Source organism: Helianthus annuus, chromosome 11 (genome assembly GCF_002127325.2).
Source record: "Helianthus annuus cultivar XRQ/B chromosome 11, HanXRQr2.0-SUNRISE, whole genome shotgun sequence".
Classification (NCBI taxonomy): domain Eukaryota; kingdom Viridiplantae; phylum Streptophyta; class Magnoliopsida; order Asterales; family Asteraceae; genus Helianthus; species Helianthus annuus.
In genome coordinates, this window is record NC_035443.2 from 89,908,513 (window position 1) to 89,933,192 (window position 24,680).

General features: G+C 39.5%; 1 protein-coding gene across 1 annotated transcript; it reads left to right on the forward strand.

The window, feature by feature from the left end:
- Positions 1 to 438: 438 nt before the first annotated feature.
- On the forward strand, positions 439 to 1,086 carry LOC110896211 (trigger factor-like). Its single transcript, XM_022143675.1, has one exon. It carries the CDS (start codon positions 439 to 441, stop codon positions 1,084 to 1,086), a length of 648 nt encoding a protein of 215 aa, XP_021999367.1.
- Positions 1,087 to 24,680: the final 23,594 nt, after the last annotated feature.

Here is a 24,680-nt window from a genome sequence, read left to right on the forward strand (position 1 = left end):
AACCAAAAGAATAAAGGTGTGGTTGAAGAAGTTGAAATAGTTGATGGATCTTCGAGTCAACTTGATGCTGGTGGTTCTTCTTCACAACCTGATGTTGAAATGATTGAAGTCGTTGAAATTCAAGAACAAGTTGAAGATGATCAGGAGATGGTTGAAGCTGAAGAGCCTCATGATCCAGAATTCTTAATTGTTGGTGAGCCTATTGAGCTTCTTGATGTTGAAAATATTCTTCGAAGGATTGAAGTTATTCAGAGAAAAAGAAAGGCCAGGGAAGTTTTGCTACTTGAGTGGAAGACAGATAAATTTGTGCTAATTGGTGATGCTTACCCTGTGCCATACAATTCAAAAGAAGTGGCCAAGTTGTTAAAGTTTCTTGATTGAAAAAGGAAGGGAAGGATAGCTCGTGGTGAGATTGTGGATGAAGAATCTGATATAGAGATGTTTGGAGATGAAGAAGAGGAGGATGAAGAAAAAGATGATGATAAAGGTGATGACGAACCAGATGATAAAGATGACAAAGACGATGATGACAATGATCAAGGTGCTTCTGGATTATTAATCAGAGATCCAGCTGTTCAAGAAAAGGTGGATGAGTTAATGAACAACGAAATCAATGAACAGGAGGATGAAGATCAGAATGAAGCATCATCATCTGGAAAGCAACCTGTTGATCAGGTACTTCTCTCAAATCCTACCATCTTTTATTTAAATGTTCAACAACAAGGAGAGGTAGAGATTACAAGAATAAGGGCTGAAATGCTTGAAGAATTGGGGTTAGAAGATGGAAAGTTCAAGTTCGACATTGAAGATGAAATTCCTCAGTCCCCTGCAAAGGATTTTGAGCCCAGATACCCCCATGAAGCTGATCATTATGACGATGTAATTGTTGAAAGTGCTTCAGATTCAGAGGAAGATAGATGTGATTTTCATTATCAAGGGGAAGATGCGGCATTTCCATCGCTTGCAGAGTTGTTTAAAGATAAAAATGAAGATGAGATCAGGAGAAAGATTGTAGAAAAGATTTCTACTGAAGATATTCCTGAACTAGTTCCAAGAGAGATTCCTGCAGAAGAAAGAAAGAAGTGATTCAAGAACATGCCAAAGGAAAGAAAAACTCTCAGGGCGCTTCAATTTTTCACACATAACAAAGATCTTTCTTGGGGAGACATCTTGTCTTGGGGATACTTAGAAGATCTTAAAGTTTATGCTATCAGACGGGATCAGGGAGTTCAATATTTTGAGTTCTTAGCTGATATTGCTACTTTAACTTGGTGGGACGTAGATACATTGGTGGTAACAAAGAACATTAAATAGTATTACTACGGTCCAGAAGTGCGTGAGCATGATCAGAAATTGTGGATCTATATCAAACAACAAGCTGCGAATCATTATCCAGATTGGAAGCCACATTTTCCAAAGCAAATTGTTACTTACCTGGAGAACGGAGAAAAAGATATTACTTTGGATGTAAAGCCTCCCAGGTGTTTGAAGAATATGCCTCTCAGAGCCATTGAACAAGACTTTCATGATCTATTTCAAGCTTGGTTATACAATCCATCTACAGCTGAGGCAGTGATCTCTTTGCATGACAAGTCCACAGGAGAATCTCGAAGAATCTGTATCTTGGATCCTATGGGGCTGGTGAACTGTTCAAAGAAAGACATAGACTGCTTGTTTGTCAACAAGATAGTTTATGATAAGAAAGACAAAGAGATAGCTATGCAATATCAAGGAGTAGTCGATGTTTGCTTCGCCAAAGAAATCAATTCAGGAAGATACTGGAAGACGAAATGGAGAGATCTTGAAATTGATGAGTTCTTAAAAGTTTACAAGCGAAGTCAAAGATCTGAAGCGATAGCTAAAAGAGCTGCTGAGCTGGGAAAAAGAAGAATGGGGTTTGTGCCACCTACTAATCAGAAGCCAATCGAATCTAAAGAGAACAAGATACCGAAATGGGATAGAAAGCGTGATGGCGACCCAGAGTATAGAAAATGGTGGATAATTGAGGGCACACATAAAAGAAGAAGAATGTTAGAAGAAAAAGCAGAACAAAGAAGGCAAAAGGCAAAAGAAAGGAGACGCAACAGGAGGAAATAAAGACTATGTTGGAAGGAACTACAGCTACATCCGAGGGGGAGTCTGTTAGTGCAATAACGTCTGTAGCTTCCGTCAACATGTAGTCATATTTTGTATAGTTGTGTATATGTTTTGTATGTTTGTATCTAAAGCAGGACAAGATACGGTGAAGTTTTTGTCAAGTGCTAATGCTGCCAGCCGATCGGCTAGCCCAGCCGATCGGACAGCTCGGCCGATCGAGTAGGCTGTTCGATCGGTTAGCATTGTCAGCCGATCGGCTAGCCCAGCCGATCGGCCGTGTGACACCTGTGTCACTTCAACCATCAAAAAAATACCAAACCAATGAAATATTGTATTTCATACTTGGGATTTTGTGTAAATATGTGTATCGTTTGCACATATTAATTCTTGTTCGATTTCGGGCTCTAAATCGCTTTCTGGAGAGTTATAAGCGCACTGATGCGTAAATATAACCAGTGTAATGCAACAAACACTCCGGAATAGTGGCATAGGCTTAGCATACCTAAAATAAACCTTACATAACTTAGAAATAAGTTTTGGATGGTTTGGTATGCCGAAATCAAGTTTATTCGCTTACAGGGACTAAATTCGACAAACTGCGAAAGTATGTCAATTTGTACTATAACAGACCCTCCGGAACATGATCATAAGTTAAACACACCCTAAATATCCTTTACATAGCTTAGAAATAGGCTTTGAGGTGTTCGGTGTGCTAAAATAAACTTTTTGGTCATTCAGGGACTAAAAGTGTCAAAAAGTGCATAAGTTTGCATTTTCGTGCATATCTTACGTTCTGAATTCATCCGGACATCCAAAAATTTATTTAATATTAAAATTTTATGTTTTAGTGATTGGCTTGTCAAAAATCCATTTGTCGCGCAATTTGGACCGTTTTTGCATCCGTTACGACTTCCGTCGTAATTAACAGAACAACGCAATCGTACGGCCAAACGAACCGACATCCGGCATATTTTTGAGCATATTTCAAGTCCCCTATACTTTAACTTCATTTTAGAGCCTTAAATGGGGTTAATGGGGCTTAAACGTGCCAAAATGCATCAAAAATCAAGTTTGGAAACACAGGGGCCTGTTATGCCAATTAATGAAGGTTTCTGCCAGCAAGCCAGGTCCTTACGGACCGTATGGACTTGTTACAGTCCGTAAGCATGTCCTAGTTCAGCAGAGTTGTGCAAACAGCTGTTTACAGCTGTTTAACACCCAAAAACCACTTGCAACTGGTTTTTAACAATCCTATGGGCTCCCATGGGTTTGTAATTCAGTGGGCATGAGGTGTAGGGCCGAGATTAAACGCTTGGGGAACAAGAAATGATCTTAACGGTTCCATGTTTCCTATAAATACCCCCACCATGTCTTGCTCAAAACCCACTTGAATTCTGAGATTTTCTCTAAGTTGAAGTGTTGAACACTTCATACCTGAGAAATACTTGGAATATCAATCTTGCGGGGACCTTCTGTAAGTATTCTTTCGCGTTTTTCGTTCGTTTTAGCGTTAAAGTCAAACTGTGTTTTACTTTCTGCATTGACCAGTTTATGGTCAACGCGAAGTTCGTTTGAACTTCATAACGTGAGCGTAATCACGATGGTTATAGTCCCCAGTGACTATACCTACTGATTACCACGTTATCTAGGCTCAGTGACGAGTCGTAGTTTCGGCCAAAATGCGTATTCTCGCGTATTTTGCAACCAAACTACTCTAGGGTATTAAAACCGTTTGTTTTAAAAACCAAACCTGTTTTCTAACTTTACTAAACATATTCTAGCATGTTTAGCTCGTCGCTTTTAGATTTGTGCTTGTTTAGGGTCGTAAAGGTAAGCGATCTAATCAATCGCTTATGCTTACGAACCCGACCCATTTGGTCGATCATTAGGATCCGACCAAACATTTTAGGTGACCATAGTTGTGTAGGGAATAACCTTCCGAAGTTATACCTTAAGGTCACGACGTTTAAGTAGTTGTATGATAAGTAGTTCTTATGCCTTAGGTAAATTACCAAAATACCCTTTTTTGCGCCAAAATTCATTTTAAACCTATGTAACATAATTTTTGGCATCTAAACTGATTTAACAACAATATTAAGCATGTTAAGGCATATCTTACTTGTCATAGGACTAGTTAGGCTTTCCGAATGCGTTTTACGCGAACGACACGTTAAAGTAGCATAAGCTACCTAAGCGGGTCGTAACGGGTCAAAAGCACTTAGGATAGGTTTCGTTTTAGTATATAGGCTTTGTTAAACCATATTACATAAGTTCCCATACTTATTTGGTTTACGAACCCTCGTACTACCCGATCCTCCGATAGGTCCGTTTATTAATGTAGATACCTATATAGGTGCCGTTTGATTTCCGTGATCCCTCTAGCTTTGCTTGGTTGTTGTTCAAGACTTCTAAGCACCCTCAAGTGAGTACATAGTCCCCTCTTTTACTGTTTTCCAAACGTTTTGGGGTGGAACACATGTGCCTACTTGTTACTTTCATGACTTCATGCTTTTATATCATATAGTTGCTATGTTCACTAGTACACTATTAGTACATGATTTCATTATGTTTTTGCTACGTATGCCCATTGTGTGCATACTTAGTACATCGTTTTACATAACATTTCATGCTATGTAAGTTCATCATACTTAGTACATTTTACATCACATGCTAAGTATGTTCATCATGCTTAGTACATTTCACATCACATGCTATGTATGCCCATTGTGTGCATACTTAGTACATCGTTTTACATAACATTTCATTCTATGTATGTTCATCATACTTAGTACATTTTACATCACATGCTAAGTATGTTCATCATGCTTAGTACATTTTACATCACAAGCTATGTATGCCCATTGTGTGCATATTTAGTACATCATTTTACAAAGACATTTTATGCTTTGTATCATGCTATGTATGTCCATCCGTCGCATATTTAGTACATTGTTTGTGCATTCTTACCTATGGTTTGATTATTACATATTTCACTTGCCATACATGACATTTTGTTTACACATTACTTGATTGACATTTGACAATGGTTTAGACATGGGTAATATACATTGGTGGTTTATGTGGGTAAGTGATTTGAGTAACGAGACATGTGTAATGTGATACAAGCATGGTGGATACGCCGCTGGTACTTCCTATATATAAGTGCTTGTATTATATTACATGGCGTAGCGTTATTTAAATCATTCATTTGGACTTATACATTTCTACACAAATAACATATTTTTCACAAGACATTGTTTTACAAAACAGTTTGTTTTATACAAACTCCTTTTTACTTGGTTTTTCATTTAACCTTACATCTTCTTTTAACTATACATATCTATCATCGATTTTCAAACATTTTATAAAAGCAAACACTTAAACTGGATTCATGACAAGTTTTTGGTTAAACATTTTCTTAAACCTAAGTCATGAATCCTGTTTTTCATAAAACCTATGTACTCGCCGGCATTTTTATGTTGATGTATTTTCACATGTGTTTCAGGTACAATAGTTGATGATATTTGATGATGATACTTGATGATGATATTGATGCATGCTCACATAGGATTGGACGAGGCCTTAGTGACATTAAAAGATGCAAGACTAGTTAATTTTGTTATGTTTCTTTATTGTTAAGACATTGTAACTCATTTAATTCAATAAAACGAAATTTGTTTAATCCATGGTTGTGAAACAATGATTCTGTTACAACACTCCCCGACGTTTCCACCACGTTTTGTTGTTTTACGTGGTCAGGGTGTGACAGAAAAGTTGGTATCAGAGCCAATGGTTATAGGGAATTAGGTTATTAGTAATGCTTTGACCTAGACTATAACCTTCCTAGGACCTTAACGCGAGTTTACTTGCGTTTAGTCATAAAACAATACCGTCACTTACCCTTAAGTGACAATCACATCAAGAACATAAATTTGATCTGCTTTGAAAACTAATCATCTGTTCTAGGATGATTTATTATAAGGTTTCGAACCTTCAAAGTTTTCAAAATCTCGTCAGAGTTTGGGTCTAAATAATGTGAACACGTGCAAACTGGAAGAGTGGGTGCCTGTACCCTGAGTTTTCTGTCTAAGGCTAGAGTGTTCGTACAAATCCGTAGTATCGGACCAGTCACTCTTACCTGGGAACTCTTGGGGTGAGTGTCCACTTATAGGCGAGCATGTCTTCGCGATACATTATGGGGACCTATTTACTTTGATTCAGCCTTTGTGTGTCGTTTGTTTGCTTCGTGGTTCAAACAAATGACCATCGTCCATGCTTTTGGTCGGTAATTTCCTATTCTTACCCAATGCCGTTTCACTTATTTCTCTCTCTTGTTTCCCTTTTAGAATGCCTCCACGACACGACAATCAGATACCTAAAGAAGAACTGGCAGCTATCATTACGCAGCAAATGACTGCTGCAATCCCGAACATCGTTGCTCAATGCAATCAAGCTCTCAACAACAATAATGCCCCTTGCAACTTCAAGACATTCAACTCAGCTAAGCCATGAAAGTTTTCTGGGTCTCAAGGAGCGACTGCACTTCTGCAATGGTTCGAGAGTCTAGAGAGCACCTTCAGACATGTTCAATGCCCAAACGAGCGAAAGGTAGATTTCGCATCTAGTGTCTTCGAAAAGCGGGCTTTGACATGGTGGAATGGTGTAATGAGAGATAGGGATGCCGATGTGGCGCTCCAAACATGGGAAGAGCTTCGAGCTTTGATGATGAAGGAATTCTGTCCTCGTCACGAGATCAGGGCCTTAGAAAGGGAATTCGACGATCTTAAGCAAGACAGCAGCGAACATCGAGCATACACTGATCGATATGAGGAGTTGAGCCTGTTGTGTCCTTCCATGGTTACGCCTTTGGATAAGGCGATCAAAAAATACATTGATGGCCTCCCTGACTCAGTTCAGGACATTGTTACTGGTAGTAACCCCACTACAGTTAGGCAGGCCATTGAGCTATCTGCAACTTTGACTGAATCTCAGATCAGGAAACGTAAGCTTTTCCGAAAGGGTGACAAGAAACCGGTCGAGGAATCGAAACCAATCTAGGAATCAAAGACCATGGATGAACATACTGGATCCCCTAAGAAGTCAAGGAAGTGAAAGGCTTCTCAGAACTTCGCCATGGTTACTCACAATGATCAAACCGTCCTCAACCAACCAGCTCAACCCCCTACTAGAAAGCCCTACAATGGAACTGCACCCTTGTGCAACCAATGTAGCCTCCATCATCATGCCAATATAAAGTGCCGCAAATGCCAAACTTGTGGACTCATAGGCCATACAGCAAGAATTTGCCCAGCTGCAGGTGCACCAAATCAAGCTGGCAACAATCCTGCTCAAGGTCGTTTTCCACCAGGTTCTTGCTTCAACTGTGGCGAGATAGGCCATTTCCGGAGAAATTGCCCAAAGCTTGCTAATGCGAATCCAGCGCAAGGATGAGCATCTGACCGATTGGAAGACAACACTGTTTAGAAATAAACAAGCTTTATGTATTATTTTCTTTTGTTGTCAAAGATCTATGAAACAATTGTAATTGTTGTTTATAAATAAATCTTTTTATGTTACATTGCAATGTACAAATGTGATGGCATGTATAAACAACGTATCCCCTACAATACCGACAATCAAGGAGCCGTATTCCTTGAAGAACAGACTACCCCCAAAATCCTTTCAAATTTATAATCTCTTGCGTTTTCCCAAATACCCGTTTCTTTCAAGGAAACGAAGTACAAGGCGCAAGTTACAACTCTATACAAATACCTAAAGTACCACTATAAATTCTTAATAGGGTACCCAACGGTATTTCCGTATACCCTAAATTTTTTTCGTACCTTAATTCGAATATTGCGTTTTCTTAAAAACGAAATCGAATTTTTGGTAGATCATTCTATCTCTATAGATAGATTCTTGAAATGATTAAAGTGCCAAATGAAATCCACGGATTGGATTCCTGGTGTACTTTAAGTATCCGCGTCCAAAGATAACAAATTAAAAGTCAAACTAAACAACTTTGTGATTATGTGCTTATGTTCTCCCTTTATGTTCTTGGTGTGATCCAATTTTCTTTGTTGTTATCCAAATCCTCGTAGAATCTTCTATAAGGGATTCATAGTAGGATATCAGAAGGTACTACCTTAAATCCTTAATGGGCTTCTACGTAATAGTTAAGACCCGTGGATTATACAGTACTATTCCATAATTAGACCCCTTGAGTGGTCTAGTTAAACACATTGATCCAAAAATCTGGTTAGGAATATCATGTGATGATATAGCTGAAAGGACTCTATAGGTGGTCTAATTAAAGAGATCATTTATCGATCTAATTAAAAGGACCCTATGGTGGTTTAGTCACACTTATCACAGGTTTGATTTTATTCCCCTACAAATTATGAAACGCACTATGCAAACTATGCAAGGAATCACATAATTATGGACGCGTACATAATTATGGAATTTAGTGCACAGAAACCACAGCGAGTTTTGTCATGAGTCTAGAGTGAACCCTGTTCATTTCCAATTCTGATGAAGCACCCGTTGAAGAAAAATGAACTAGCTATTCATTTTTCACTTCTGAAAGAATATCCGTTGATGGAAATGAATATCCATTTGTTTAATCCTTTCATTTCCGTTTCTGAAGAAGCAACCGTTGGAAATGACTCCGTTTGTTCATTTTTGTTTCTGAAGATTATCCGTTGAGGAAATGAATATCCGTTTGATTATCCTTCATTTCCATTTCTGAAGAAGCAACCGTTGGAAATGACCCCGTTTGTTCATTTTCGTTTCTGAAGAATATCCATTGAAGGAAATGAATATCCGTTTGATTTTCCCTTCATTTCTTCCAAGAAAAATATATATATTTTTATTTGCCAAAAATAATATATTTTCTCCTTGTCAAAAATATGATATATTTTGCAATAATTGTAAAAATCATATTTTTGTTCTCTTGATGTCCAAAATGTTATTTACCAAATATACTTATGAATAGTACATTTCCGGAATAATTCTGTGAGTTATATTCCTTTGTTCGGTTTCGCCAATAATTAGGTATAATTTGTATATTCATATTCTTGGAACTTTGGTAATATTTTGGATTGTAATTTTTGGTATTTTGCTGAGTTATATTATTTCAAGTCCTAAAATAATATAACTAATACACATAATATACAAATAATCACACACATGGTGACATCTAAATATATATTTTCCTAAATACATATTTAGTCACTTTTATTATAAAAACCAACCTCCAATATTTATAATTTTTGTAACAAAAACTATGGCAAACTTTATGTAAAAATTCATGGTTTGAAATATACTTGTAAATATTTGTTTAAAAATATTTTTCTAAGTGTTTAATTTTTACAAAATTTTTGCCATGGTTTCCATGCCTTCAAGGCATATCATTTTCTTTTGTAAATCAACACAATCAATCGACAATCAATCTATACTTACCAATTTTGCCAAAATCAAGCATAACTGCTACTTCATGAACTTGAAAATTTACGAAAATTTGTAGTAACTTACTAGTGTGTTTAATAAGCTTAGTTACCCTTTAAAGTGTGGTTGTTTATTTAAAAACTTCATTTTTAAAGAAAATAGTTCTTTACAACTTGTGATCACATTTTCTAAAAATGCTTCTTCTTGGATTTTTCTTGTTACATATGTGCTTCTACACTTGTTTAACCTTTAAAAAACATGGTTGATTTCTTTAAGAACCAAGATTAAGTAAACTTTGTATTTTTTTAACTTGATTTCTTGAAAAATCATCCTTGAAATCTTAGATCTACAAGACTTACATCTTATTTTAATCATCATTTTACAAGAAAACAATTTATTATTTCAAATTAATGTCTTTCATGAGGATGATCTATTAATCTCTAACATTTTCATCCTCTCATCTTGCTAGATTATGTTTTTAGTCATCATCTAGCAAGATCATATGATGATCTACGTCATTAACATAAACAATCAATCATCAAGTATCATAACAACACTAAACAACATGATTTCTTTAAGATTTTAAGCTTATGTTCATGTTTCATGTTCAAGTTTCTTAGTGTTCTTCAAGATTAACATCATGTATCATCCTTTAACCACTTAAACAAGATGTAAAATGAAGAGTATAATGTTCTTACTACTAGCTCAAGCCTAGGGATGATCAATAGAAGAAAAGAAGTGGATAAAAGCAAATGGTGAGGGTCCTTTAGCTTCCGAAAGCTCCAAGCTTCCTTGTGCACCTTCTAACACCCTTGTATGCATGTAGAATTGGATGAAGATGAAGTGATGATGGTGGTGTGCTTGTTGTTGTTCATGGTCGAACCCAAAGAAGAGAGGAAGACAGAAGTGTGTGTGTTGTGTGATGTTGAGAATGAAGGGTGATGTTCCTTATGGTTATACTTATAACACACTAACTCTCATTCTCCATTGGTTTATATGCTCAAGAAAGTAGAAACAAGATCTATTTTAATATTAAGATAAAATCAAAAGGTGGGGTCCTTGTTTGGGCCGATTACTAGGTGGGGGGTATAGGCTTAGGATTAACTAAGTAGTTAGTTAATAGTTAGATTTCAAGTATTTAGTTAGGTGTATTAGTTAATAGATGTTATGTGATATGCTATGATGTTCGGGAACCATAACTAGCTTGGTAATGTTAAAACAATGCTTTTAGTGAAAATTTGGTGTTTCGGGTAGTGTCCGGTTGTTCGGTTGGTTACTGGTTCGTTAAGGTGCTAAACTATGCAGTTTAGTGTGCTTTATGTCACCTTTTGTGACAGTTTTGATTCCCGACACTTAGAAAAGCATTCAGGACCTTTTAACCATATTTCTACATGATATTAGTGTGTTTAAATGCTGAATTTGTTGATTTTCTGTAGAATTCTGCAGTTTATGAGAGTTTTAGGCACTTTCCGGCACTTAAACTATCTCTAGGAAGGCAGTTTTGTGATCCTTACTTTCCTACACGCTATACTAGTGTAATACTTGGTTTCTGGCTCATTCTGTGTCTCAACACATTGTCTGTCTATGTACTGAACATCCGTTAACATTTTTCTGATTTGTCTAATAATTGTGCTAACTGTGTTTCGTGCATCATTTGAATCAATAAAGTTCTCATGCAATAATGATATGACATTAAGCAGTATGTGATGCACATGTATGTATCATAGCCATAATCAGAAGGCAATTCAAGTCATTAGTTGTAATTCAGCACAGTCATTAAGCACTAATCACGGTTTAATAGTTGTACGGATACCTGGAACTTTGACAGTTGTCACATTCTCCCCCTGTTAAGAAAATTTTGTCCCGAAATTTTAAGCTTTACTACTAGCTGCAGGGGTGTTGGGGAACAAATGCGGGTATTTAGCTTTCATACGATCTTCATGCTCCTTAGTAAACTCTGGGCCGTGAGGCGCGTTCCATCGAACCTTGACGAGTTTAACAGTACTCCTCCGAGTCTTGTTAATCTTCCAATCTGTAACCTCAACGGGTTCTTCGGTTAAGTGGAGTGTGTCGTCAATATGAACTTCATCAGCAGGGATGACCACTGTTTCTTGTGTTGGACTTTTCTTCAGATTAGATACATGAAGTGTATCATGAACACCATTAAGTTCTGCCGGTAACTCCAACTTGTATGCTACAGAACCAACCCTTTCCAAATTTCTGAACGGTCCAATAAATCGTGGGTTTTACTTACCACGCTTCCCAAAGCGTGCCACACCTTTCCAAGGTGAGACTTTTAACAAAACCATATCACCCACTTCGAATTCCAAGGGATTTCGTCTTTGGTCCGCATAACTCTTCTGTCGATCACGAGCCGCCTTGATGCGCTCTCGGATCTGCATGATCTTATCGGTCGTCTCTTGGACCAGTTCGGGACCAACCAGCTATCTATCACCTGCATCTGCCCAGCATAACGGTGATCGACACTTGCGTCCGTAGTGAGCCTCAAATGATGCAACTTGGATGCTTGTATGGTAGCTGTTATTGTAGGAAAACTAAACCAAAGGTAGGTGAGTGTCCCAACTACCACCCAAGTCCATTACTCAAGCACGTAGCATATCTTCAAGCGTCTGAATCGTTCTCTCACTTTGACCATCTGTCTGTGGATGAAAAGCAGTACTCAGATTCAACTGAGAACCAAAAGCTTCTTGAAAGGATTGCTAAATCCTTGACAGAAATCGTCCATCTCTATCTGATATAATCGAGATAGGCACTCCATGACGTGCAACTATCTCCTTTAGGTACAGCTCAGCTAGCTTACCAGTGTTATCCTTCTCTCTGATTGGCAAAACGTGCGCAAACTTTGTCAAATGGTCCACAATTACCCAAATCATATCATGACCTCTAGGAGTCTTGGGCAACTTGGTTATGAAATCCATTGAGATCTGTTCCCATTTCCACATGGGTATTTCTGGCTATTGCAGAAGACCTGAAGGCTTCTGATACTCGGCCTTTACCTTGGCACAAGTCAAACACTTCCCAGCGTAAGTAGCAACATCACCCTTAAACCTTGGCCACCAGTAATAGTCCTTCAAATCTTGGTACATCTTGTCCGATCCTGGATGGATCGAGTACCTTGATTTATGAGCTTCATCGAAAATAACATCTCTAAGACCACCAAAAAGCGGAACCCAAATTCGTCCCATAAAATACAAGGTTCCTTCCTCGTTGGGTATGAATCTTTTCTCTATCCCACGGAGATATTCAGCCTTTAAGTTTTCTTTCTTAAGAGCTTCTCTTTATGCAGCACGAATTCACAACGAGAGATCTGTCTGAACAATCATCTCCAAAGCCCTAACCCTTATGGACTAAATCCTCTTTTTGCGACTCAAGGCGTCTGCACCACATTCGCCTTTCCTGGATGATATTTGATTTCGCAATCATAATCATTTAACAACCCTATCCATCGCCGTTGTCTCATATTAAGCTCTTTCTGATCGAATATGTGCTGAAGGCTCTTGTGATCTGTAAATATTGTACAGCGAGTACCATACAGATAATGCCGCCAAATCTTCAAAGCAAACACCACTACGCCTAACTCCAAATCATTTGTGGTGTAATTCTTCTCATGAACCTTTAACTGGCGAGAAGCATAAGCGATAACCTTTTGTCGCTGCATTAGCACACATCCCAATCCTTGACGTGAGGCGTCACAGTATACCACGAAGTCGCCGGTGCCTTCGGGTAGGGATAAAATAGGTGCATCGCAAAGCTTATTCTTACGTAGCTGAAAAGCTTCTTCTTGTTTCTCTCCCCATTTATACTTCTTATCCTTTTGAGTAAGGGAGGTCAACGGTTGAGCGGTTTTGGAAAAATCCTCAATGAATTGGCGATAGTACCTTGCTAAACCCAAAAACTGTCGGATCTCGGTTGGCGTCTTCGGAGTTTCCCAATTCTTAATCGCCTTGATCTTGGTGGGATCCACATGAATACCATCCTCATTTACCACGTGACCAAGGAATTGCACTTCTCGCAACCAAAATTCTCACTTCGAGAACTTAGCATAGAGTTTCTCCTTCTTTAGCAACTCTAAGATGGCTCTAAGGTGTTGCTCATGGTCTTCTTTTGTCTGCGAATAGATCAAAATATCATCGATAAATACAATCACGAATTTATCGAGATATGGCTTGCAAACTCAGTTCATCAAGTCCATAAATACTGCCGGCGCGTTTGTCAAACCAAACGGCATCACTAGAAACTTGTAATGTCCATAACGAGTTTAAAAGGCAGTCTTCGATATACTTTCTTCTTGTATCCGCAGCTGGTGATAACCCGATCGAAGATCGATCTTGCAGTAGTAACTCGAACCCTGAAGTTGATCGAACAAATCATCAATCCTCGGCAAGGGATACCGATTATTGATGGTTAACTTGTTCAGCTCTCGGTAGTCGATGCGCATATGAAAACTACCGTCCTTCTTCTTAACAAATAGTACCGGAGCTCCCCAAGGCGAGAAGCTTGGTCTAATGAATCCCTTGTCCAATAACTCCTGAAACTGCGTCGACAACTCTTGCATCTCTGAAGGCACAAGTCGATAAGGTGCCTTGGCTACAGGTGCGGCACCTAGAACTAAGTCAATATGGAATTTGACTTGTCGTTGGGGCGGTAATCCTGGCAAGTCTTTGGGGAAGACTTCAGGGTATTCCCTTACCACAGGGATATCTTCGAGCTTTGGTTCTCCGGCTTCTTTATCGACTACGTGAGCCAAGAAGGCAACACATCCTTTATGCAAAAACTTATGTGCCTTCAAACAACTGATAATCCGTAGAGGCGTATCCTGCTTCTCCCCATGAATCACGATCGTCTCTTCGTTCGCCAACGGGATATGGATAATCTTCTCATGACATACGATCTCAGCTTGATTACTCGACAACCAATCCATCCCAACTACTACGTCGAAGCTTCCCAACTCAACTGGCAGCAGATCAAGCGTAAACTCACACTCTCCAAGCTCTATCACACAGCCTCTAATCACTTCGTTTACTTCTACTAGCTTCCCATTAGCTAGTTCTATCGAATACGGGATATCTAAGTTACTGACAACTAACACAAGTATATTCTTAAACTCTAGAGATACGAAGCTATAGTCGGCACCAGTATCAAATAGCACAGATGCAAAATGTTGATTGATAGGGAACGTACCAGTGACTACGTTCGGATCTTGACGAGCTTCCCTAGCTCCAATGTTGAAGACTCTTCCCTGAGCTTGGTTGTTCTTTAGGCAATCCCGCTTGAAATGCCCTACATCACCACAACCAAAACAACCTTGGCCGCGACCATTCCCATTTCCATTTCCATTTCCGCCCTGATTGTTGTTTCCACCACGGTTACCAATACCAGCTTGATTTCCCGAACCACCACGATTTCCATTTCCACGAAAATTTCCATTTCCTCCTTGATTGCGATTTCCAGTCTAATTCCCATTACCATTGCGGTTTCCATTACCATTTCCACCAGATCCTCCATTCCTTCGTCCAGCACTGTACCAGCATGCCTCCCTGGCATGCCATACCTTGCCACAGTTCTCACATTTCCCATACCTACATTGTCCTATGTGATGATGCTGACAAATATCACACTTGGGCAGAGTACCCATGTATCCTTTCCCTTTGTTCTCAGCAGTAGCAGCACCACTCCTGACCTTGGCTGGTGGGTTAGCATCTCTACGCTTGTTAGTACCGATGTTTTTTCCATGGTACCCTTCTTGAAATTTGAGAACTTCCGTTTGTTCTCTCCAGACGACCCGACATGAGTCTCTTTCTTCTTTCCCTCGGAGATTGAAAACTTGCCCAATCTGATCGCTTCCTCAGTCAAAGCCACGCTTAAGTCAATGGCTTCAGTGATCGTTGGAGGCTTTGAAGTAGTCACCATGCTTAGTATTTGGGGTGCCAATCCCCAAATGAAACGTCCAACTCGCTTGAATTCTGGTTCTACCATGTAGGGGACAACACGAGATAAATCATGGAATCTTTGCACATATTCTGCTATCTTAGGACCATTCATCTTCAGATTCCAAAACTCGGTTTCCAACTTCTGAATTTCTGCCCTTGAACAGTATTTCTTACGCATCAACTCTTTCATCTCATCCCTAGTCATAGCATACGTTGCAGCCTCATCTAGCGTTTGAACCTAAAAGTTCCACCACGACAGAGCTCCATCTAGGAATAGTCCAGAAATGTAAGTGACTTGATGCTCCGGCGCACATGTGACACCCCAGGAAAACCAGGAAACCACGCAACTTAACTAGCTTCCTCAGTAAACACGTGCTAAATTTCGAGACAAAATTTTCTTAACAGGGGGAGAATGTGACAACCCTCAAAATTTCATGTATCCGTACGATTTATTTATGTTAATTAAAGTGCTTGATGACGGTGCTGAATTACTTAACTGCTTTCTGATTACTGTGTCATACTTACATGTGCTTGTTAACATACTAGTCTTGTGCAGAAAATTTACTAAATATTCCTGTATGCTTTCCCGAGTGTTGGGAATTAAACGTGTTACAAAAAGATATATATTAGAAACTATATGGAACAACTTAGCACCTTAACGGAACGGTACCCAACCATACAACCGGACATTACCCGGAACACAAAAATATTGTTAAACACATTGTTTCACTTTTATTAAGCTGGTTATGGTCCCCGAACATCATAACACATCATATAAATACCTAATAACTAATACCCTAACCAATACACTTAGATTTCAACTATGACCAAACTAACTAGTTACAACCTACATCTAGACCCCCCCCCCCTCCACCTATGACCGTCCAACATGGTGGCCCCACCATAGATTTTATTTGATTAATAAATTGGATTATGTTTCCTCTTTTTAAACATAAGAACCAATGGATTTTAAGTGTTGGTGGATTTATAAGTAAACCTTAAGACCATAACCTTCATTCCATTCACATTTCACCAACACCTTTCTTCTCCTTCTTTCCCCCTTGATCTCGGCCGAAACCCACAACCATACCACCACCATCTTCAAGTCTTGTTCATCCAATTTCCTAGTAATACAAAGGTGTAAGAAGCTTGTTTAAGGAGCTTGGAGCTTTCTGAAGTTCAAAGACCTTCTTCGTTTGCTATTAACCACCTCATTTCTTCTCTTGAACATCCCTAGCCTTGAGCTAGTGGTAAGAACATCCTACACTTCATATTTCATCTTATTTAAGTGGTTAAAGTAGATTACATGATGATAAACTTAAAGAACACTAAGAAACTTGAACATGAAACATGAACATAAGCTAAAGTTATGAAGAAATCATGTTGTTTTAGTGTTGATATGCTTGTTGATTCTTGTTTGTTTGTGGAAATGATGTTGATCATCATGTAGTCTTGCTAGATCATTGTCACACCCCGACCACGTAAAACAACAAAACGTGGCGGAATCATCGGGGAGTGTTGTAATAGAATCATTGTTTCATAACACATGGAAAATTGAAATTTTGTTTTATTGATTAAAGGAGTTACAATGTCTTAACAAACAAAGAATATAACATAATCAACTAGTCTTGCATCTTTTATTGTCACTAAGGCCCAAGTCCGCCTATGTGTATCTTGATCAATCCTATGTATCATCTCCTGAAACACATGTGAAAATAGGTACGTCAGCATAAAAATGTCGGCGAGTACATAGGTTTTATTGATTTAGGACTCATGACTTATAAGTTTGGAAAAAGATGTTTAACAAAAGTCAGTCATGATCCTTGTAAAAATGTTTTGTTTTATAAATCATTTGAAAAACGATGATAGATATGTATATGTAAAAGAATAATGTATGGTTAAATGAATAACCAAGTAAAATGAGTTTGTATATAACAAACAGTTTTGTAAAACAATGTCTTGTGAAAAATATGTCATTTGTATAAAATGTATAAGTCCAAATTGAATGATTTATGTAACGCTACGATATGTAATATAATACAAGCACTTATATATAGGAAGTACCAGCGGCGTATCCACCATGCTTGTATCATATTACACACATCTCGTTACTTAAATCACTTACCCAAACAAACCACCAATGTAAATTGCCCATGTCTAAACCAATTGTCAAATGTCATTGTGAAAACCATGTCAAAAATGTCTATGTCAAATGTCAATCATGTAATGTGTAAACAAAATGTCATGTATGGCAAGTGAAATATGTATCACTAAACCATAGGTGAAAATACACAAAACAAAGTATTGAAGTAAAACTTGGTTTAAATCAAAGTTATGTTTTGTGGAAATGCATGCTATACTGATACAAACACTTATGCGGTATGTTAAACGCATACATTCAAGCCTTGAGACAGACGGATAACCTTAAGTAAAGGTTATCAATGTGAAATGTTTTCGGATTCAGTCATTCCTTTCATCCAATCCAACCCATGATGTCAGGAACGGGATTTGTCAAGTCCTATGGTACCATTACTTACTACCGAGCGGCGTAGCTAATGTTAATGAATGTATATAAGTCCCGTTTTTACAAACCAAATGTTATACCGAATGTAAGCATGTGATGTGAATGTACTAAGTATGGACTAAATGAACATACATAGCATGAAAAGGTAAATGTAAATCAAATGTACTAAGTATGCTAAGTTAACATACAAAGCAGAAAAGTCATGTAAAACAATGTGCTAGCATGTTAAGTAAACATACATAGCAAAAGAAATGTAATGTAAAACAATGTGCTAGCATGCCAAGTAAACATACATAGCAAAAGAATATGTAGTATAAAACAATGTGCTAGCATGCTCAGTCAACATGCATAGCAAAACATAATGAAATCATGTACTAATAGTGTACTAATGAACATAGCAAGTATATGATATGAAAACATGGAAAGCATGAAAGTAACAAGTAGGCACATGTGTTTCACCCCAAAACGTTTGAAAAACAGTAAAAGAGGGGACTATGTACTCACTTGAGGGTGCTTAGAAGTCTTGAACAACAACCAAGCAAAGCTAGAGGGATCACGGAAATCAAACGGCACCCTATATAGATAACTACATAAATAACCGGACCTAAATCAGGAGATTGGATAGTATGAGGTTTCGTAAACCAAATGAGTATGGGAACTCATATGATATGGTTCAACAAAGCCTACATACGAAAATGGAACCTAACCTAAGTGCTTTTGACCCGTTACGACCCGTTTAGGTAGCTTATGCCACTTTAACGCGTCGTTCGCGTAAAACGCGTTCGGACCGCCTGTCACACCCCCAAATTCTACACGCGGAGTTCCACCGCTTGGAGGCGTGACATGACCAGGATCAAGCCACCAATCATATTGAACATGTAATTAATATTAAGTAAAAGTAAATGCAAACCAATCATTCAATACGATAGGTGTTCAAAACATAATTATAGTTTCAAAGTGTAGCGGAAGCATAAGTATGAAAACCCAATGTATAACATAAGTTCAAATGTTTAAATGTTTTAACATGGCATCCACGATCCATGTCCCAAAACGACCTGCTCCTCCCTCTGTGCAAGCTCCATATGTACCTAAGGTCCTGCAAGGCATGCAACAGAGAGTCAACAACTAGTTGAGCGAGTTCACAGTTAATAGTTCAGTAATCGTAATAGTATAGTAAGCCTTGTGTTCGTTCATTAAGTCATGTATCATATTAGTTCGTATCGCGGCCCTCTAGGCATGTATGCGAAGATTAGGGAAAGTTCCCAAGTATTCTAGACTAGGTATATTTGTATCGCGGCCACCCGGCATGTGTGCGAAGTTTAGTGTATAGTTCGCGGCCTTCCTAGGCATGTGTGCGAAGATTAGTCATATTATCGCGGCCAACCCCGGCGTGTGTGCGAAGATCAGTTCAATAAGTATCACTAGTCTAGTCGTATCTTATCAATAACCCTTCCTCACCCAAGGACCATATAACTAAGTTCCATAAGCTAGGTAAGTACAAGTAAATAATCCAAACCCATTCCCACCCTGGGAACCCCATGCCTTGGCTGTGTGAACTCACCTTGGTTTGCTCGGTATGCTAAGTATGTGCTCACAGTTAATCAATCAAGTCCTAGAGTGCACGTATACGAAATCAGTTTATATTCCCGAAGTTCATGCATGCATATACCATCGTATAAAATAACACATAAACAATTACCAAGTAGCACATAGCACGTATTCTGAATTATAACAGTCATGCGTATCAGCTAACAGTTGTTAATAGTTCTAGTTAACTTCTAACAGAAATTAACCAAGTTACTGTGTAGATTAACCTTTCGGCGAAACGCCCCCAGTTTCGCCGTGACCCCTCTCCGACGAAACACCCTCCGTTTCGTCTTGTCATCCCTCGGCGGAACACTCTTGATTCGTCAGGTTGTTTTGTCATGATTAGTCTTGGCGAAACACAATCAAAAGTGTTTCGCCAATACCCTTGCTACGCTAACACAGAACAATAATATAGGTTCTTAAATTTGCGGTTGACATTAAAATGCTATTGGGCCGATCCAACAGCCAATGGCCTTCATGGACCGCCCATCACCACCAATCAACATGGAACACAAAAGATCCCTATGCTAGTGACTTGTTCTTGGCCTGTGCAACTATCATTTGACCCACCTACAAGATGGAAGTCCCATGCCATTGGACCAAAAATGCACAGCCAAGGTTTCCCATTGGACCTCCAATATCAAACTCAAACCAAATAGTCAACTGCACAACACCATTTGTCGGATTCATCATCATCATTACGCTATACATGGATCAAGTTGAAAACATTAAACGATCACATGCTCTCTGACAAATCCATGTGCAATTATGAGACAAATCCATGTGCAAATATGAATGCTATGACCGACTTCTATCACATTGGCTGCACTTTTCAATATAATTCACATGCATAATCATATAATCTAATTGCATATATATATTAAATCCATAACAAAGTTATCTAACGGTTACATCATAGCATCAATTCCATCACACGGTCATCATTCAGTTATTATTTGACATCTGAAATCATAAAAAAATCACGATCCCCACGTATCCGACATACGATTGAACACATAACTCTAATCTGCTATTCATCTATAATCACATCAACAACGAATCAAAATCATCCGTATTAACATTGAACATAAGCAATATACATCACACCACAGATCTATTGGTAACAACAAATAGTTCACGATGATTTCAATCAGATGATTATAAACAATTGATTACTAACCGTATGTAGGATGGAACAAACAAGAACTCCAAAAGGACAGATAGTTGCCGTCGAGTGTAAAGGAGAGTCTAGGGTTTGCCGAATAAAACTTCTCGTAAAAGTTGTGATCCGAATATACATATAAGTGATTAACTACTGGGCCTAAAGCCCATTTTGATTTCACTAACTATAGTGGACGAAAACATTTGGGTGTTTTCGTGAGGGAGGTGATTTCGAATGGGGGTGTTTGGCATGAGCTCCATATTTTATTAACAATTAATCAAACCTCTTATCATATACACACTTACAATACACACCAAGGATATAACATATATCAATCACAGTACAATTTAACGTATTACAACGTGTACATTTGTGAAACAATCAAGTCGTGTAAACAAACAATCTAAACAATTAACGCGCAATAATACGAAGATGGAATCTCAGAAACTCGAGTTGTCACATTATCCCCAACTTGAAAGAAATTTTGTCCCGAAATTTAGCACGCGGTTACTGGGGAGCTAGTTGTGTTGTTTACTGGTTTTCCTGGGGTGTCACATCATCCCCCCGTTGATTTGGAATTTCGTCCCGAAATTCTGCAGTAGTAGCTTCAGCCTCAGTAGTGGTTGCATTGGTTCCGAATAACCGGGGATACTTGAGTTTCATTTGATCTTCACGCTCCCAGGTGAACTCTAGGCCGCGACGGGAGTTCCAACGAACTCGAACAAGAGGGATTCTCGTGTTCTTGAGGACCTTAACATCCTGGTCTGTGATTTCAACAGGTTCCTCGACGAACTGCAACCGCTCGTTGATAGTGAGCTCCTTCAAAGGAACTATGAGGGTCTCATCTGAAAGGCACTTCTTCAGATTTGACACGTGAAAAACATTGTGAACTGCACCGAGTTCAGCTGGTAAGTTCAGTCTGTAGGCCACTTAGCCTATTGTTTCTGCAATTTCGAATGGTCCGACATACCGCGGATTGAGTTTGCCCCGTTTGCCAAAACGAACCACACCCTTCTAGGGTGAGACTTTAAGTAAAACCCGGTCCCCGACCTGAAATTCCAATGGCTTCCTACGCTTATCCGCGTAGCTTTTCTGACGGTCGCGAGCTGCCGCCATGCGTTGTCGTATTTGTGCAATCTTTTCCGTGGTGTTCGCTATAAGTTCTGGGCCCGTGATCTGACTATCCCCCACCTCTGCCCAACAGAGAGGTGACCGGCATTTACGCCCGTACAATGCCTCAAATGGAGCGGCTTGTATGCTGGTGTGATAACTGTTATTGTATGAAAACTCCACTAAAGGGAGATGCTTTTCCCAGCTGTTGCCAAAATCGATAACACATGCCTGAAGCATGTCTTCTAAGGTTTGAATCGTGCGCTCAGACTGCCCATCCGTCTGAGGGTGATATGCTGTGCTCATATCTAACCGAGAGCCAAAAGCCTTGTGCATTGCTTGCCATAGTTCTGATGTGAATCGTGCATCGTGATCCGAAATGATAGAGGTGGGCACCCGTGCCTTGAGACTACTTCTTTCAAGTATATGTCTGCTAGTGTGGAAAACTTGTCTGTTTCTTTGATTGCCAAGAAGTGAGCAGACTTGGTGAGTCGATCCACGATCACCCAAATAGTATCGTTCCCACGCTGGGATCTAGGTAGGCTTGTAACAAAATCCATGGAAACTTCCTCCCATTTCCACTGTGGTATCTTTGGTTGCTGGAGTAGGCCCGCTGGTTTCTGATATTCTGCCTTGACTCTTGCACAAGTCAAGCATTTACTGACATAGGTAGCAATGTGGGCCTTCATGCTAGGCCACCAATAAGTTGTTCTGATGTCTTTGTACATCTTATCCGACCCTGGATGTACCGAGTAGCGAGACTTGTGAGCTTCATCCATTACCAGCTCGCGTAAGTCTCCAAAAAGTGGAAACCAAATACGCCCCGTTACATAGTAGGCGTCGTCTTCCTTCTGTTCTAATCATTTCCTTGAGCGGCGTAGCGCTTCAGCCCTAACGTTTTCTGGTTTTAATGCTTCTACCTGAGCATCTCGTATCTGTGCTGGAAGACTAGACTGAATGATGAGCTGCAATGCTCGCACGCGCTTAGGGGTAGTGTCTTTCCGACTGAGGGCGTCAGCCACAACATTGGCTTTGCCTGGATGGTACTTGATAGCGCATTCGTAATCGTTCAAAAGTTCGACCCATCTTCGTTGACGCATGTTCAAATCCTTTTGCTTAAGGATATGCTCAAGACTCCTGTGATCGGTGTAAATTGTGCACTTGGTACCGTACAGGTAGTGTCGCCATATCTTAAGCGCGAAAACAACAGCTCCCAGCTCTAAATCGTGCGTCGTGTAGTTCCGTTCGTGAACTTTAAGTTGGCGCGAAGCGTAAGCAATAACTTTATCCCTTTGCATCAATACACAACCAAGCCTCTGTATCGATGCGTCACAATAGACCACAAAATCATCCGTGCCCTCTGGTTTTGAGAGAATAGGTGCGCTGCACAGCCTATCCTTTAAGTACTGAAAAGCGGTTTCATGTGTATTACCCCAACGGTAGGTGACACCTTTCTGTGTCAGTAGTGTAAGCGGCTGCGCGATCTTTGAGAAGTCTTTGATAAATCGTCTGTAGTAACCCGCCAAACCCAAGAATTGGCGTATTTCCGTTGGAGTGCGAGGCGCAGGCCAGTTTCTGATCGAATCTACCTTGGATGGATCAACATGAATCCCATCCTTGTTTACCACGTGACCCAGAAAGTGGACTTCTCGAAGCCAGAAGTCACATTTTGAAAACTTAGCGTACAGCTGTTCTGATCGTAGAAGTTCCAAGATAATTCGTAGATGCTGTTCATGTTCCTCCTGACTCTTGGAGTAGATCAGAATGTCATCGATGAAGACAATCACAAACTTGTCTAAGTATGGTTTACACACCCTGTTCATAAGATCCATGAAAACTGCCAGCGCGTTGGTCAACCCGAATGGCATGACTAGGAACTCGTAGTGGCCGTAGCGAGTTCTGAATGCTGTTTTGGAGACGTCCTCATCCCGGACTCTCAGCTGGTGATAACCTGACCTCAGGTCTATCTTGGAGTAGTAGCTCGACCCTTGTGTCACACCCCCAAAATCCCACACGCGGAGTACTACCGCTTGGGAGTGTGACTGACCAGGATCAAGCCATCAATCATATCAAACATAGCATTTAATAATAAAAGTAGATAAAGTAAATCATCACGACATGATTGATGTTCAAAACCAAGCTTTGTTTAAGTAGCGGAAGCATAATAATGAAAACCCAAAATAAGTTCAAATATCATAAGTGTTCAATTAGCATTCACGATCCTTTGCCCACAACGACCTGCTCCTCCCTGTGCAAGCTCCATAAAGTACCTAAGGTCCTGCAAGGCATGCAGCAGAGAGTTAACAACTAGTTGAGCGAGTTCACAGAAAGTAAGTTCAGTAATTGTAATAGTATGAGTCGTATTATGTTCGTTCATTGTTCATGTATAGTATTGGTTTCCATCGCGGGCCCTTTCGGCATGTATGCGAAGATTTGGGTTAGTACTCCCAAATATCCTAGACTATGTATATTTGTATCGCTGGCCACCCTGGCATGTGTGCGAAGTCCTAATATGTATAGTTCGCAGCCTTCCTGAGGCATGTGTGCGAAGATCAGTCATAATTATCGCAGCCAACCCTTGGCGTGTGTGCGAAGATCAGTTCAAGTAGGTATACTAGTCTAGCCGTATCGTATCATTTACCATCCTCACCCTGAGGACTATATCATTAGGTTCCATTAACTAAGTACGCACGAATTAATCATCCAAACCCATTCCCACCCTGGGAACCCCATGCCTTGGCTGTGTGAACTCACCTTGGGTTGCTCGGCAGATACACAAAGAAGAGGGTTCTCGAACTAA

Excerpts from the sequence above, each read along its gene's own strand:
- LOC110896211 (XM_022143675.1), top strand. The coding sequence starts at position 439 with ATGTTTGGAGATGAAGAAGAGGAGGATGAAGAAAAAGATGATGATAAA.